Genomic DNA, 15,912 nt, shown 5'->3' on the forward strand with positions numbered 1-15,912 from the left:
TCGGTGCCCTGCCTGGGTTACAGCTCTCCTCTCGGTGCCCTGCCTGGGTTAAAGCTCTCCTCTCGGTGCCCTGCCTGGGTTACAGCTCTCCTCTCGGTGCCCTGCCTGGGTTACAGCTCTCCTCTCTGTGCCCTGTCTGGGTTACAGCTCTCCTCTCGGTGCTCTGCCTGGGTTACAGCTCTCCTCTCGGTGCCCTGCCTGGGTTACAGCTCTCCTTTCGGTGCCCTGCCTGGGTTACAGCTCTCCTCTCTGTGCCCTGCCTGGGTTACAGCTCTCCTCTCGGTGCCCTGCCTGGGTTACAGCTCTCCTCTCGGTGCCCTGCCTGGGTTACAGCTCTCCTCTCGGTGCCCTGCCTGGGTTACAGCTCTCTCGGTGCCCTGCCTGGGTTACAGCTCTCCTCTCGGTGCCCTGCCTGGGTTACAGCTCTCCTCTCGGTGCCCTGCCTGGGTTAAAGCTCTCCTCTCGGTGCCCTGCCTGGGTTACAGCTCTCCTCTCGGTGCCCTGCCTGGGTTACAGCTCTCCTCTCTGTGCCCTGTCTGGGTTACAGCTCTCCTCTCGGTGCTCTGCCTGGGTTACAGCTCTCCTCTCGGTGCCCTGCCTGGGTTACAGCTCTCCTTTCGGTGCCCTGCCTGGGTTACAGCTCTCCTCTCTGTGCCCTGCCTGGGTTACAGCTCTCCTCTCGGTGCCCTGCCTGGGGTACAGATCTCCTCTCGGTGCCCTGCCTAGGTTACAGCTCTCCTCTCGGTGCCCTGCCTGGGTTACAGCTCTCCTCTTGGTGCCCTGCCTGGGGTACAGATCTCCTCTCGGTGCCCTGCCTGGGGTACAGATCTCCTCTCGGTGCCCTGCCTGGGGTACAGATCTCCTCTCGGTGCCCTGCCTAGGTTACAGCTCTCCTCTCGGTGCCCTGCCTGGGTTACAGCTCTCCTCTCGGTGCCCTGCCTGGGTTACAGCTCTCCTCTCGGTGCCCTGCCTGGGGTACAGATCTCCTCTCGGTGCCCTGCCTGGGGTCTGGTGCTCCTCTGTATACCCTGCCTGGGGTGTGGTGCTCCTCTGTATACCCTGCCTGGGGTGCTGCGCTCCTCTCAGTGCCCTGCCTGGGGTCTGGTGCTCCTCTGTATACCCTGCCTGGGGTCTGGTGCTCCTCTGTATACCCTGCCTGGGGTCTGGTGCTTCTCTCGGTGCCCTGCCCTGGGGTGCTGCGCTCCTCTCAGTGCCCTGCCTGTGGCGGCAGCAGATGTTGAACATGTGCCTCGTTTGTGCCGTAGTCAGGCTGGCATTCTCTTCTGGAATGTTCAGCTATAAACTGTACAGCTTGTGAAATATTAATGTGGAGATCCTGGAATAGTTCTCTAAGTGGGTCTGAGGCTCCAATAATATGTCTGCACGACTATAAGATGGCTTCCTCTGTCTTTCCTGTCCCTCTGGCTGATCGATCCGAGTGTTGACACACACACACACACACACACACACACACACACACACACACACACACACACACACACACACACACACACACACACACACACACACACACACACACACACACACACACACACACACACACACACACACACACACACACACACACACACACACACACACACACACACACACACACACACACACACACACACACACACACACACACACACACACACACACACACACACACACACACACACACACACACCTTCCCTCAGGCTACAAGTGATTCTGTGGGTTTTGCAGCACTAGCCCCTGATGTCTATGGAGCGTTATCACTATTATCAGTGTGATCACTATTATTCTCGGTGAGAGAATTTGTCACAGGGCTGTGATCCTTCTGGTGACACTTAGGTAATTGACGCCCATAGGGTCGGCTGGAGCCAGTGAGTGCATGGCGTCATTCAGCAGCTTCACTGCAAACCGTCCACTTTGTACAAGTGTGTGTGTGTGGGGGGGGGGGGGGGTCACCCATCTGGTGATATCAGACTTTCTGCCCCACAAACACATTACAATCCCCTCTCCCCGATCTGCTGCAAATGGCAACTGTCCACTGCCAGCCACAGATCAGCCAATTGGAAAGACTCTTCTTAACGGCAAAATCTGGTATGTGGTTCAGTGTCTGTACCGATTACTGGAGTCATTGGGCTCAATTCACAAAGAGTTACCACATGGAATACTACGTTACTGACTTGTGAGGTAAATAACCAGACTAGTGAGGTAAATAACCAAACTAGTGAGGTAAATAACCAAACTAGTGAGGTAAATAACCAAACTAGTGAGGTAAATAACCAAACTAGTGAGGTAAATAACCAAACTAGTGAGGTAAATAACCAAACTAGTGAGGTAAATAACCAAACTAGTGAGGTAAATAACCAAACTAGTGAGGTAAATAACCAAACTAGTGAGGTAAATAACCAAACTAGTGAGGTAAATAACCAAACTAGTGAGGTAAATAACCAAACTAGTGAGGTAAATAACCAAACTAGTGAGGTAAATACCTCAAACGTCACTTCACAAAGGCTAACACATGCGGTAACACAAATTAGATGTTTTGTATTTTATCTCCAACCTGGAGCTGTTGGTAAGATGCCAAACAGCCATTTGTGAGGATACAGAAGGATGTTATGGCTTATACACACCATGCAATCTTCCCATCAGATTGAGGGGCCGATCGATAATTTCTAGCATGTCCAATCTGCTTCTGATCGACAAATTAATCTTGCCTCCTGTTGGTGGCATCTGATTGCTGCTGTGATTTTTTTTTTTTTTTTTTTTTTTTTTTTTAATGTTTTGTTTTGTTTAAATTTAATTGTATTTTTTTAAATTAAATTTCGTTTTTTAAAATTTTATTTTCATTCCTCCTCAAACCTCCCCCCCGAGATCCAGTCACTGATCCCCTCTCATAGGCATCAGCCTACAAGAGGGGATCACATTGTGAGCTATTCGAGGGGACAGCTTTGTCACTAAGGCTCGGTTCACATTAGCGTTCGCTGTCCGGATTCGCCTGATCGGATCCGGACCGTATACTGTACAAACGGAACGTACGTTCCGCATAGCAATGCAAAGTCTATGTGGACGTTCACATGCGTACGTTCCGTACAGAACGGAGCCGGATCGGATCCGGACTCCGGACACTTTTCCAACATGCGCTATTTTTCGGGTCCGGATCATCAGGCCCACGCACCCGGACCGGAGCCTGACTGCACCATCCGGAAATAGAAACCAATGGGAAACGGAAAGCACAGAACACACTGGCTACAAACACCTGACGTTCTACCCCACTTCCTATGCGGTTTCTAGCGGCCATTTCGGATGGGGACACATGGGCCCAGCATGTCTGGAGTGGAGCAGCAGGGACAGACGTGCTGGAGCTGTTTGGCAGTATGTCGGAGGTGGAGGTGAGGCCTACAGCGGAGGAACCTGATTCTACAGGTGCACCTTCTGCTGACCCCAACAATTTTAATAGTAATTTCGCTATTTTTACCACACGGATCCGGATGGCAGCCTGATGCATGCCTGATGCAAACGGACTGATCCGGATCCGGTCCGTTTGCATGCCAAAACGCAAGTGTGAACGGGGCCTAAGCTGTCCCCTGTACAGTGCTGCACTAGATCGCAGCGCTGTACAACCGAAAGAAGTGTTTTTGTTTTTTTTTTTATTTCAGAGCTCCGCCACTCTGCGGGGATGCGCGCACATTACCCACTAATCTCCGCCCCCAGGACTTGACTCCGATCGGCGTTAGGCGGTCCTGGGGGCGCCACCCTCCCACCACCCCCAGCGTTAGCCAGTCGGGAAGGAGTTAATCTCTTGCGTACCAGCAGTCTCTGGCCCCTTAAGGACCACAGACTGCTGGTACCACAAAACGGCGCCTCCCGATGAGTCGCTGCACATACACGCCAGTCACGCCGCTCTCCCATCGCCGCAGGCCCCTCTGTCTGCTGTCACTATGACGGCAGAGCTGTGTGCGTCAGTCAGGAGCCACTTTCATTGGCTCCCGACCCTGTCCATCATTGTAAGCCAATAGGATTGCCTCAATGATCACACGGTCAGGAGCCAATGAAATTGTCTTCTGACTGGCTCACCAAGCTCTGCTGTCATACAGACAGCAGAGAGAGGGGCCTGCGACAGGTGGAGAGCGGCGCGATCATCGGGAGAGCGCGGCAAAGCAATTGACATCTACGTCCCGTCAGAGACGCGCAGCTACCTGCAGGACGTACATTTCCACCAACACAGACCGGAAGTAGTTAACATTTGTTATATAGCACAAATCGACATTACTGGGTCGTGATTATAAATAGTTAATAAGATGCTAATGTTTTGAGCTGATACAAATTTTATGTTAATTTTATGCAGCTTGGACTTGCAATAAAGAATGCTATGTGCATCAAATCTGGCTTCCGTTTTCATAGTGTAATCTGGGGCCTCAATGTTGTTTGAGTGGTGTCACCTCGGTTGGGTGCGCTTTAATGTACACCTGAAGTGGGAAGGATATGGAGGCTGACATTTATTTCCTTTTAAACAATACTGGTTGCCTGGCAGCCCTGCTGATTTATTTGGCTGCAGTAGTGTCTGAATAACACCAGAAACAAGCATGCAGCTAATCTTGCCAGATCTGACAATACGCCTGATCTGCTGCATGCTTGTTCAGGGGCCATGGCTAAAAGTACTAAAGGCAGAGGATCAGCAGGACAGCCGGGCAACTGGTATTGCTTAAAAGGAAATAAATATGGCAGCCTCCATATCTCTCTCGCTTCAGTTGTCCTTTAATTGGGATCTGGGAGGACCTCCTCAAAGGGGATCCATCCTAATGCGACCCATGGGTGTGGTGCTTTCTATCAAAATTTAACCCCATCCCACCCACCCGCAAGTGTATATCCTGCGTGGGTCTTGCAAATGATTCTGGGTAATTGTGCTTTCGCTCTCCTCTGCCCCTCGCAGGTGGTGATAAACTGCCCTCTGGTTAGAGGACTGAAGTACAACCAGGCGACGCCCAACTTCCATCAATGGCGGGACGCCCGGCAGGTGTGGGGGCTGAACTTCAGCAGCAAGGAGGAGGCGGGGCAGTTTGCCATGGGAATGACACAGGCCCTTGAGGCTCTAGAGACAGGTGAGTTATTTTACAAAATGATCTGTGAAGCTCATCCAATCAGAATGTGGCAGTCTGTGTCATGTGATCAGTTTGGGGACATGTCCTGTAACTCACCTTGTGACTATGGTTTTTTTGCAGGTGCTGGTTGGGCTCCTCTGAATGGCCCCAAAGTCGAGGAACCAGAGCCCCCCAGAAGGTAATGGTGGCTCTTCTATCCTAACACTAACCTCTGTCTCCTGTCCTTAAGGCTGGTTTCACAGGGGGACGTTAAAGTCCCACGTTACAAAGGCTGGTTTCACAGGGGGACGTTAAAGTCCCACGTTACAGCAGCCAGTAACGCAGCCTAACTCACAGCACTATAAAATAAGATGTGCTGTTCACAGTGCCCACAATGCGTTACATAGTAACGCAGCACGTTTAAACAAAGTGCTGCATGCTGTACGTTATACTGGCCTAAGCCGCGTTAGACTGCTTGCACATGCTCAGTAATGTTGGAGGAGGAGGTCTCCCCTCCTCCTTCGCTGCAGCCAGCCACATGGCTAATTAATATTCACTGCACTGTGGAGAATGTGGTGGGACTGTAGTGTTGTCCGGATCATGAACGAATCATTCATTTGATTCGGATCTTTTTTGTGAGTCGAATAATCCAGATCATCACAATGAAAGATTCGGTTCACAGTGGATGTCTGTCTGGAAGAAACAGGAACATACAGAATGTACAGTGCAGGGAAAGTCCTGTCCTGCTAGTCATTTCACCCAGTCTGCTTCCCTAGTAAAATGATTCAAATTATTTGGTTCAAAGATCCGGATCTTTTCAATGATCCGAATCCTTAAAAAGATCCGAACTTCCTATCACTAACCTGGAGCGGCTGCTTTGAGAGCTGCATAACGCAGCTCAATCTGACGTCCAACTTCAACACCACCATGCGTTGCGTTAGGGGCACGTTATGCGACCATAACATCCCCTAAAACGCAACGTCTTGGTGGGAAAGTAGCCTAAAGGACCATTGTCGCAAAAAAAGTGGGCAGTTAAAATCTGACAGAACCGACAGGTTTTGAGCCAGTTAATCTCCTTATGGGGGATTCTCAGGCAGGGAACGTGCGTTTTTCTGCGTATGTTTTTTTTTTTTTTGTTTTTTTTTGTACACCAAGTGTGTTGCTATGCAGAAAAACGTGTGCGTTTTTTTTCACAGCAGCTAATGTAATTGATACAGAAAACTGACAAAATATGGAAAAATCATGATGCAGAAGTCGTTTTATTTTTTTCTGTGCGCGAAAAACCTATTAAGTGTGAACTAGCCCATTGATTAACATGAGTTCTCCCTTTCTCCTCTCCTGCGTCCCATTTGTCCACTGTGATCAAAGGAATTCTCTGTCTTCCATTTTAAAAATGTCCGTTACCCCCTAACAGCTTTCTGTAATATCACCCACTTGAGCCATAGGGAAACATGGACATTACCTTGCACATTCAGCTGCTTATATATAACTGACAGCAACTGGTTTATTTCAGTTCTGACAAAATCTTGTCAGAACTGGAAGGGGTCACTGTAAGAAGAAAATGGTGAGCTTCTGAGAGGAACTGTATGTAATATTCATTTGCAGCTACATCATGTGTTTATTTAAAATAATTGTACTCGCTTCAGGTTCCCTTTAAAAGGAAATAAATATGGCAACCTCCATATACCTCTCACTACAATTGTCCTTTAAAGGGGAACTGAAGAGAGAGGTATATGGAGACTGTCATGTTTATTTCCTTTTAGACAATACCAGTTGCCTGGCAGCCCTGCTGATCCTCTGCCTCTAATACTATTAGCCATAGCCCCTGAACAAGCATGCAGCAGATCAGGTGTTTCAGTGGTTCAGACTTATAAGTCTGATCTGACAAGACTAGCTGCATGCTTGTTTCTGGTTTTAATCAGATACCACTGCAGAGAAATAGACCAGCAGGGCTGCCAGGCAACTGGTATTGATTAAAAGGGCATAAACATGACAGCCTCCATATACCTCTCTCTTCAGTTCCCCTTTAAGGCTGTCTTACATGAGATGTTTTAAAATCTCTTGAGATCCTTCAGTAACACATTAGTCACTTTTGGCTTGTGTTTGGGGATCTCGTTGACTGACGGCAATATTTTTGTTGTAATAATGTGTCTGACCTGTTTCCTCCTCTTTCCACAGACCACAGCCAGAACCAGAGGTCCGAATCCAAAGTCCAGGTGAGCCAATCACAGATTCTCAACCTGTAGCTGTAAGGGGGAGGAGTCTTCTCTCTACATGAGAGGTTCAGGAAATCAGGGGGCCGCCACAAATGGACAACAACCCGCAAACAGATGTTCATCTGATCCAGTTCTATTATTATTCTTATTAGGGACTGACAGGGATTGTACAGACAGAACAAATATTTTGCATTCTGCATTGTGCAAATACTTTGGGTGAAATCAGTTGTTCAAAAATTGATTGGAAATCACTGCTTGTCCTTTGATGCAGGACTCCCAAACCGGACCATCCATCCATCTAAACCAGGAGATCCCAAACCTTTTAGACCAGGAACCAGTCAGATGGTTTTGAGACTGCTGGGAAAGGGGGGGGGGGGGGGTTGAAGTAATAAAACTTAAAGGGAGCCTGAGGTGAGAGTGTTACAAAGGTTGACATTTTTTTTCCTTTTAAACAAAGCAATTGCCTGGCTGTCCTGCTGATCCTCTGCCTCTATATAATACTTTTAGCCATAGACCCTGAACAAGTGTGCTGCAGATCAGGTGTTTCTGACAAGATTAGCTGCATGCTTGTTTAAGGTGTGTGATTCAGACACAACTGATGCCAAAAATAGCAGGACAGTCAGACAACTTTTTTTTTTTTAAGGAAGCCTCCATATCACTTTTACTGTGAGTTCCCTTTAAAGGGAATCTGAGGTGAGAGGGATATGGATGCTGCCATATTTATTTCCTTTTAAACAATGCCACTTGCCTGGCAGTCCTCCTGATCCTCTGCCTCTAATACTTTTAGCCATAGACCCTAAACAAGCATAGGCAAATCACGTACTCTGACTCAAGTGTTACTGGATTAGCCATATGCTTGTTCCAGGTTTTTGACTCAGACACTGTGTATGCCAGAAGATGAGCAGGGCTGCCAGGCAACTGGCATTGTTTACAAGGGGATAAAGAGGGTAGCCTCTCACCTCAGGTTCCCTTTAAGAGCTACTTTTGGAGATAGATATGTAAATAATACTAACTGTAGTCAGATAAGAATGACATGTAGCAACCTTTGATTGACCGTTAAATTCCAAGATATCCACACAATGCCAACAGGCAGATGGCAGTGTTCAACAGGTATCAATGGAAGAGATATTTGCATCAATATATAGCATAATTGGGCAGAGAACCCCCCTCCAAAACATTTGCAGGTGGCTGTTTCCGGTGAGTATGGTGTTTGGGCTGCTGCACACCAAGAGCGCTTCTGAGCCTTTTTAAAAACGCTTGCGCTATGAAAAGTGCTTGGCTAATGTATTTGAATGGCTGGATCACACCAGAGCGATGTGATTTTTCTCCCAAACGTGGGTCCTTCAGCATTTCTGCTGATTTCTGAGGCAATTCAGCCTCAATGTTAAGTATAGGAAAGTGGAAAATCACTCTGAAAAGCGCTAGATCAGAGCGATTTTCCAAGCGTTTTTGTTACAGAAGCTGTTCAGTTCCAGCTCCACTGTAACAAAAATTAAAAAACGATACACCAAAATGATCCAAAAGTCGCTAGGCATAATTCGAAAATAACCAGGCACATGCTTACAATAGCTCTGAAAAAAATCACTTCCAAAAGCGCTGAGCATTTGCTGTTATGCTAGTGCTTTTTGGTGTGCACTGGCCCTTTGTTTGTTTTCATGCAGGCGCCCTGAACACCTGTGGGCCACAACTAATACATTTTAAAATGTTTGGGAGCCACTAAAAAGGCACCGGAGGTCGTAGCTTGCACACAACTGATCTAAGGCTGCTTTCACAGTGGGACATTACAGGCTGACGTTAGAGCAGCCTGTAACACAGCCCAACGCACAGTAATGAAAAATCAATGGGCTGTTCACAGTGCCCACCTTGCGTTACATTGTAACGCTGGACGTTCTAAGAAAGTGCAGCATGCTGTACGTTATATGTGGCTTTAGCCGCGTTAGGCTGTTTGCACATGCTCAGTAATGTGAGGAGAGGGGAAAGTCCGCTATTGGAGCAAGCCACATGGCTAATTAATATTCACTGCACTGTGTGACGTGCAGTATTTACTTCCTGGAGCGGCCGCTGATTGGCTGGCGGGACCACGTGATGCGGAGGGTTCCGATCGCGTGGTCTCCGCAGCGCATAGGACAAAAAAGGCGGTGCTTAACGCAGCTCTAGGTAGCGCCCTCCTCCAACACCACCAGGCGTTGCGTTAGGGGCATGTTATGCGACCTATAACGTCCCCTAAAAAGCAACGTCCTGGTGGGAAAGAGGCCTAAACCAACCATTCCACCTATAATATATAGTTGGAGGTCCTGTAAACTGTCCATACATTATGGTGGTGTGGCTGTGGGGGCTGGGATTATGATGATGAATAATGATGTCATGTTTTTGATTTCCATCTGGTGGCTTTACTCTCTTACCTGATTTTTTTTTTTTCTTTTTACTCCACCAGTTGCTCCAGTTACTCCAGCTGCAGCTGGTCCTCCAGCCCCGCCTGGTCCCCCACCCCCACCAGGACCACCACCTGCTCCTGGGGGTCCTCCACCTCCTCCAGGGGCTCCTCCTTTTCCTTCTGGGGGTGGTCCTCCTGTTCCTTCTGGAGGTGGTCCTCCTGTTCCTTCTGGGGGTGGTCCTCCACCTCCCCCTCCTCTGCCAACTGGAGGGGCTGGGGGTGGAGCTGGTAGTGGTGGCGCCGGGGGATTGGCAGCTGCGCTGGCTGCAGCCAAGCTGAGGAAGGTGGCGAAGGTGAGTGTATTTAATGTTGCATGAGTGTGGGAGGAGCATGTTACTGAGGAAACTGTTCCAGGGGGTGGAGAGTAATTCTACGGGGAGGAGAGATACTTTTACTCAACCGGTAAAATTTAAAACGATTAGACTGACCGGCTTCAATTCACTAAGGGCTGTTTGTTAAGACCTGTTTGTTAATTAGTAGAAATCTGACCAGCTGTGGAGTAGGTCTCTGTATCCTGCTATGTGATGTTCCCCCACTTCTGTGCTGTGAGAGCATTACAATAGTGAGAGGCATCCCTTTCAATATTCTCCGTTCCCTGGGGGAATTACAATTGTCCCGCCCGGCAGTATATCGGCACCAATGGAGGGAGTAGCAGGATGGGTGGCTCCTCCTATTGACTGTCTCCTTTTCCTGTAATATTTTATCAAATGCAGATTGTTGGTTATCTACAGCTCTAGACTGGAGATAAATACTTATCATCTCACTTGGTTTTACAGCATGCTCTAATCTTTGTGAATTGATATTTGATAAGATGTTCTGTAGAATCAGCTGTTTTCTGCGTAGCTGGGCTAATGCTTTGTGAATTGAAGCCATGGTGTCCTCCAATCAACTGATCAGAATTCTGTTAAATGATGAATTGTATTCTGGCAGAATTCCAGTTTGTTCCTCAGAGTCCTTTCCTGCAAACGCCACATAGAACTGTTTACTTGATGTGTTCTTATTTGCCAGTGAAACTACTTTTTCCCTTTGTCTGCCTGGTAGCTCCCTGGACTCTGCTCTTGCTTAGTGCCTCCTGGCCTTGGTCCCTGCCTGGCACCTCCCCGGCCTCTGCCCTTGCCTGGCACTGCCTCTGCCCTTGCCTGGCACTGCCTCTGCCCTTGCCTGGCACCGCCTCTGCCCTTGCCTGGCACCGCCTCTGCCCTTGCCTGGCACCGCCTCTGCCCTTGCCTGGCACCGCCTCTGCCCTTGCCCCTCCCCGGCCTCGGCCCTTGCTAAGCACCTCCTCAGCCGGCACATGACACCTCTCCGGCTTCGTCCCTCACTTAGCACCTGCCTGACTTGCCTTTGCCTAGTATTTCCCTTGCTTTGTTTCTGCCTGCGCAGTGACTGCCTTTGCCTTGGTGCTTCCCTGTATTTGGCCCTCGTGCAGCGCAGACTTGTTTCCCCGAACACTTCTCACTATTGTCCCATTTATACAGGAGGACGGTGCAGGAACATCCCCGGTGAGTGCTGGTCCAGCCAAACCGGACGTGAGCCGCACCAGCGGAGGGGCTGCAACAGGCGGTGGAGGAGGCGGCGGCGGACTGATGGAGGAGATGAACGCAAAGCTCGCCCGCAGGTAACCCGTCTTTCCATACAGTGCGCCTCAGCATCACCATTCACCATCCAATCCAGATCAGAGCCTTGTTTGTTTACATAGTAAATTCTAGGGATGGTCAATGAGTTGCTAATAATTTCAAGTTGATGCAAACGTTATGCTAATTTTATGCAAATGTATGCAGCTTTGAGATGGACCAATCAACTGCAGCAGCACTTGTGCAAACAGCCAATAGCTGGCATAACCAATCATAACTTGTCTTCTCTTTCTGTAGGAAAAAGATGTCACAGCAGGGAGAGCGCCCCGCCCCCACTGTCACGCAGGACGATAATGATATTCAGAGTGGGAGGAGTCAAAATGGTGAGTAATGACCTACTGTTAGCCCACTCTAAACTAAATCCACCTAATAGCAATATACGACCACCCAGGGACCGAATGTGGGAGGAGTAAATCAAATCTGCTGGCAAAAAACTTCTCTAGTGATTTGTGTCCTGCGTTTTTTCATCTCCTCACTATTCCTCATTTGTGTAATGCATCGCCTGTGCAGTAGGGGGAGCTGTGTGTAATTAACATTCCTGGCGCAAGTAGACCTGGAATCGGGCCTGTGATTGGGAATGATGGGCAGTCATACCAGCCAGTCCCATCCTTCACCAATCGTCTATCCATTTCACGTTGATTTTCTCCACATACTGCGTGGTGTTCTGTACAATTCGATTGTAAAAATCTGATCAAATGAAGGCATCTCAGGAAAATATTGTGCTGATAATCGGCAAGAGACACTTAAGCCAGAAAAAAAAATGAGTTTTACTCACCTGGGGCTTCTACCAGACCCCTGCAGCAGTCCCGTGCCCTCGCAGCCACTCACTATGCGTTCGTAATGCGGCAACGCGTATTTTTGTACGCGTTTCGGCCCGCAATAGCGCTAATTACAGTCGGGAATGCGGAAAAAGCTATGCGTGGCCAGTCCTGACGGGCCTGTCGGCAAAAACGAAACTAGCTGGCAGTGGGGGACCAGAGGATTAGTGAGTGGCTGCGAGGGCACAGGACTGCTGCAGGGGGCTGGTAGAAGCCCCAGGTGAGTAAAACTCATATATTTTTTTTTTTTTTTTCCTGGCTTAAGGTTCACTTTAAGAGAGACTTGTATATGGTGTGGGCTTTTTTGAGGGAAGGGGGGCAGGGACAATTTTCTTGCCTTTGACGGATGCACCCTAGCGCAATTCACCAGCGCTTTGCCACAATGCGAAATCGCATGCAAAAACGCATGTTATGATTTTCAATGGAGCTGCTGCATTTTCAGGAGGCATCTGCTTTTCTGCATAGTGCTGAAAAAAAAAAACCACGATAATCTACTGTAATAAGGACTTGCTTGCTATTTGTTCCCCTGTTTGTGTAGATTTTTCAGTTCATGTTTGCAGTCTCTCTCATGGGGGAAGAGGAAGTCTGTGCTGCTCGCCTGCCTCCGCTAGGGCCTGAGCACACGTGTGCGCTGCTTATTTCTGCAGTGCTTGTCAGTGTGTGATATGTAAGGAAATCAGAAATGGCATAGAAAGCATTTTAAAAACGTGAGAGGGGTTTCACCACAATATCAGCCATACAGAGCCCCCTGATGAATAGTTTGTGAAAAGATAAAGATTTTTCATGGGAAAGGGGGTATCAGCTACTGATTGGGATGAAGTTCAGTTTTTTTGTTACGGTTTCTCTTTAACTGACTAAGGCCCTGTTCATAGTGATCAGTTGCGTCTGCATGTCATCTCACTGCCATTACAATTATATGGGCCTGTTCACAGTACTGCACTGTACTGATTGCATTATTCTAACTCACTGCATGCAGGCTTTGTATTCAAGTCTATGCCTAGTTTCCATTGCAGTTCAGTCATTATAACATGTGCCTTATGCAGCTGACCACTGTGAACCTGGCCTAAGGCCTAGTGCACACTGAGCGGTTTTTGGAGCGATCCGCCGGCCGCATCCGCCTGTAAAAACGCTTGGCTAATGTATTGCAATGGGATGGTGCACACCGGCGGTTTGAGGTTTTTGCCCCGCCGCAAACGTGCCTCCTGCTGCACGTTTGCGGTTTGCAGAAGAGTTTCGTCCTCAATGTAAAGTATAGGAAAAACCGCAAACCGTTCTGAAAAACGCTACTTCAGAGCAGTTTGCCAGGCGTTTTTGTTAGAGAAGCTGTTCAGTAACCGCTTTTACTGTAACAATATGTGTAATCTGCTACACAAAAACGCACCCAAAACCGCTAGGTTTGTTTAGAAAACCTCTCTAAACATACCTAGAATCACTCTGAAATCAGCTCCACAAAAACCACTAGCGTATTGCGGATCTGCTAGCGGTTTTGGTGTGCACTGGGCCTAAGACCTGTTCGGTAAAAATTTAAAGGGTAGGTGAAATGCCGCATTTCATGTATAGGACTTTTAACCTGAAAAAAAAAAGTCATAATACTTTGGTAAATGACCCGAAAACTGCATAACAAGATTTTTACCTCATGCTGTATTTCTTTTTTTTTTTTTTTTTTAAATCGCTTCCGAACTGCGCTAATTTAAATCTACGCCCTGTTTGGGAGCTGTTATCCCTGCCAGGACATAGATTTTAATTAGCCCACCTCACGCTACTGCCGATCGCACCACTTGCTCACTCTTCCTGCTGTCGGTATGCTGGCAGAGCACTGTGAGACAGTCAAGAGCCCATTTCATTAGCTTTTGACCCCGTGATCACTGTGTGCCAATCTCATTGGGTCACATTGATTACAAGGTTTGGAGCCAATGCAATCGACTCCTGACCGGCTCATACAGCTCTGTCTTTATAGCAAAGGCGAAGCGAGTGAGCTTCAGGACCGAATGAGCGGCATGATCAGCGGGAGTGTGCTGCAGGCTAAATGAAATGTACGCCCTGGCAGGGATAACCGCTGCCAAACAGCGTAGATTTCAATTAGCGTGGTCCGGAAGCGGTTCAAAGTCAATATCAGAGTCAAGGGAAATGACATTGAAGTCAAGTGTGGACTGATCACCTGGCATGGAGGCGATAGAGGTGCAGGGCTGTGAGGTAATCCCTTTATTGGCAGACACACATAGCGTTATTACCTCACTGCTCCGCCTGTATCCGGGATGGAGGAAGTACTGGTGTGTAACATTGTGATGTAACCCCCCTCTCTACTCCTGACACAATGTTGTATTACCTCACAGTGCTGATATTTCCTGTTTCTACATATAAAGGCGAGTGCGGCCTGCTGCCGCTGCTCAGTGACTCATGTTGTGAAATGACCACAGCTCCTCACACCACATCTCATGCACATCTCTGATTCACATCTCCATTTTGTGGCTGTCTGTGTGTCAGACGGTGCGATCTCGCTGAGAGATTACTCGGAAGTCGTTATGTGGCCTCCCTGGGTTTCCAAAGAGGCATTTTAGTCGTTGTAAACACAAACTTTAGCAAAGTAAAGCAACCAATATTTACATACTTCCCTCGGGTCTAAACAGATGGACAACTAGGCAAATCGTAAAAGTGCCCATACACTACTTGATATTGCGGTTCGATCATTTTATCGAATCTGAACAGAACTGGAGCTGCAACATGACCACTTGATCAATTTCGGCGTACATTTGTTGCGGCTGCCTTTCATTTTGGCGCAAGGAGAACTGAATGATGGCGCACCCTGCTGCCGCATAATTATGGGCGGAGCTAATTTCTATTCACCATCCGAGTCATAGCAGCTCTCTGGGAAAGGGTGATCTCTGGATCCCCGCATTACCTGTAAGCAGAGGCGCGGACTAGAGGCCTGCATCAGGTCGGGTACCTGCGAGTTACCCAAAATGCAAGTCGGGTTCGGGTACCCGTTTTTTACTTTAATTGGGGTGCGGGTAGCAGGTCTGCGGGTGCAGGTACCAGATTCACAAGAACGCAGGTTGTGGGTCAGGTAATGGGGGTGCAGGTCTGAAAATTAGACCCGCGCAGGGCATCAGGTTGGGTACCTGTGGGTTACCCAAAATGCGGGTCAGGTTGGGGTACCCGTTTTGATTATGTAACAGATTTACCAGAAAGCGAGCTGCGGGTGTGGGTCGGGTGCGGGTTTGAATAATTGGACCCGCGCAGGCCTCTAGTGCGGACTATAGCATTGCTGTTATAGCTGCGCCAAACTCGGGCGCTACGCGGCACGCACAAGCCCTGCCTCACAATTTTGGGTCGAGATCTGTCAAAAGGATTGATTGGGAATACTGACAAAATCTCGGTTGCGAGTGTTCGATCGGTTGCACAGTGTTAAAGACGTTGATATCGTGAAGACCGACGAGCCTCCTCCAGTGTTCGGCGTCACAGCACGCGCCATCCTTCCAAGACCCTACAGCCAACAGTGGCGACCCCCTCAAAGCTGGCCGGCCACGTGCCTCCTCACTGCGTCCCCTTAAACTTGGCCCTCCAGCTGTTAACGAACTACAAGTCCCACAATGCATTGCAGGAGTCTTACAGCCACAGTCATGACTCATAAAGGCAAATGCATTGTGGGACTTGTAGTTCCTTAACAGCTGGAGGGCCAAGTTTGCCCATGCCTGTGTTAGAGGGTGACTGCTGCCCACTGAAGGGTCTTAAAGGACG

At 48.6% G+C, this 15,912-nt stretch overlaps 1 protein-coding gene across 1 annotated transcript in view; it reads left to right on the plus strand.

The window, feature by feature from the left end:
* Window positions 1-15,912, plus strand: part of VASP (vasodilator stimulated phosphoprotein) — a 62,547-nt gene that overhangs the window by 18,434 nt on the left and 28,201 nt on the right. Inside the window, exons 3-8 of the mRNA XM_068250098.1 lie at window positions 4,925-5,093; window positions 5,214-5,271; window positions 7,251-7,288; window positions 9,723-10,015; window positions 11,201-11,340; window positions 11,594-11,679. Of these exons, the coding sequence (XP_068106199.1) occupies window positions 4,925-5,093; window positions 5,214-5,271; window positions 7,251-7,288; window positions 9,723-10,015; window positions 11,201-11,340; window positions 11,594-11,679 (784 nt within the window). The remainder of the gene's footprint in view (window positions 1-4,924; window positions 5,094-5,213; window positions 5,272-7,250; window positions 7,289-9,722; window positions 10,016-11,200; window positions 11,341-11,593; window positions 11,680-15,912) is intronic.

This window comes from Hyperolius riggenbachi, chromosome 8 (genome assembly GCF_040937935.1).
Source record: "Hyperolius riggenbachi isolate aHypRig1 chromosome 8, aHypRig1.pri, whole genome shotgun sequence".
Lineage (NCBI taxonomy): Eukaryota > Metazoa > Chordata > Amphibia > Anura > Hyperoliidae > Hyperolius > Hyperolius riggenbachi.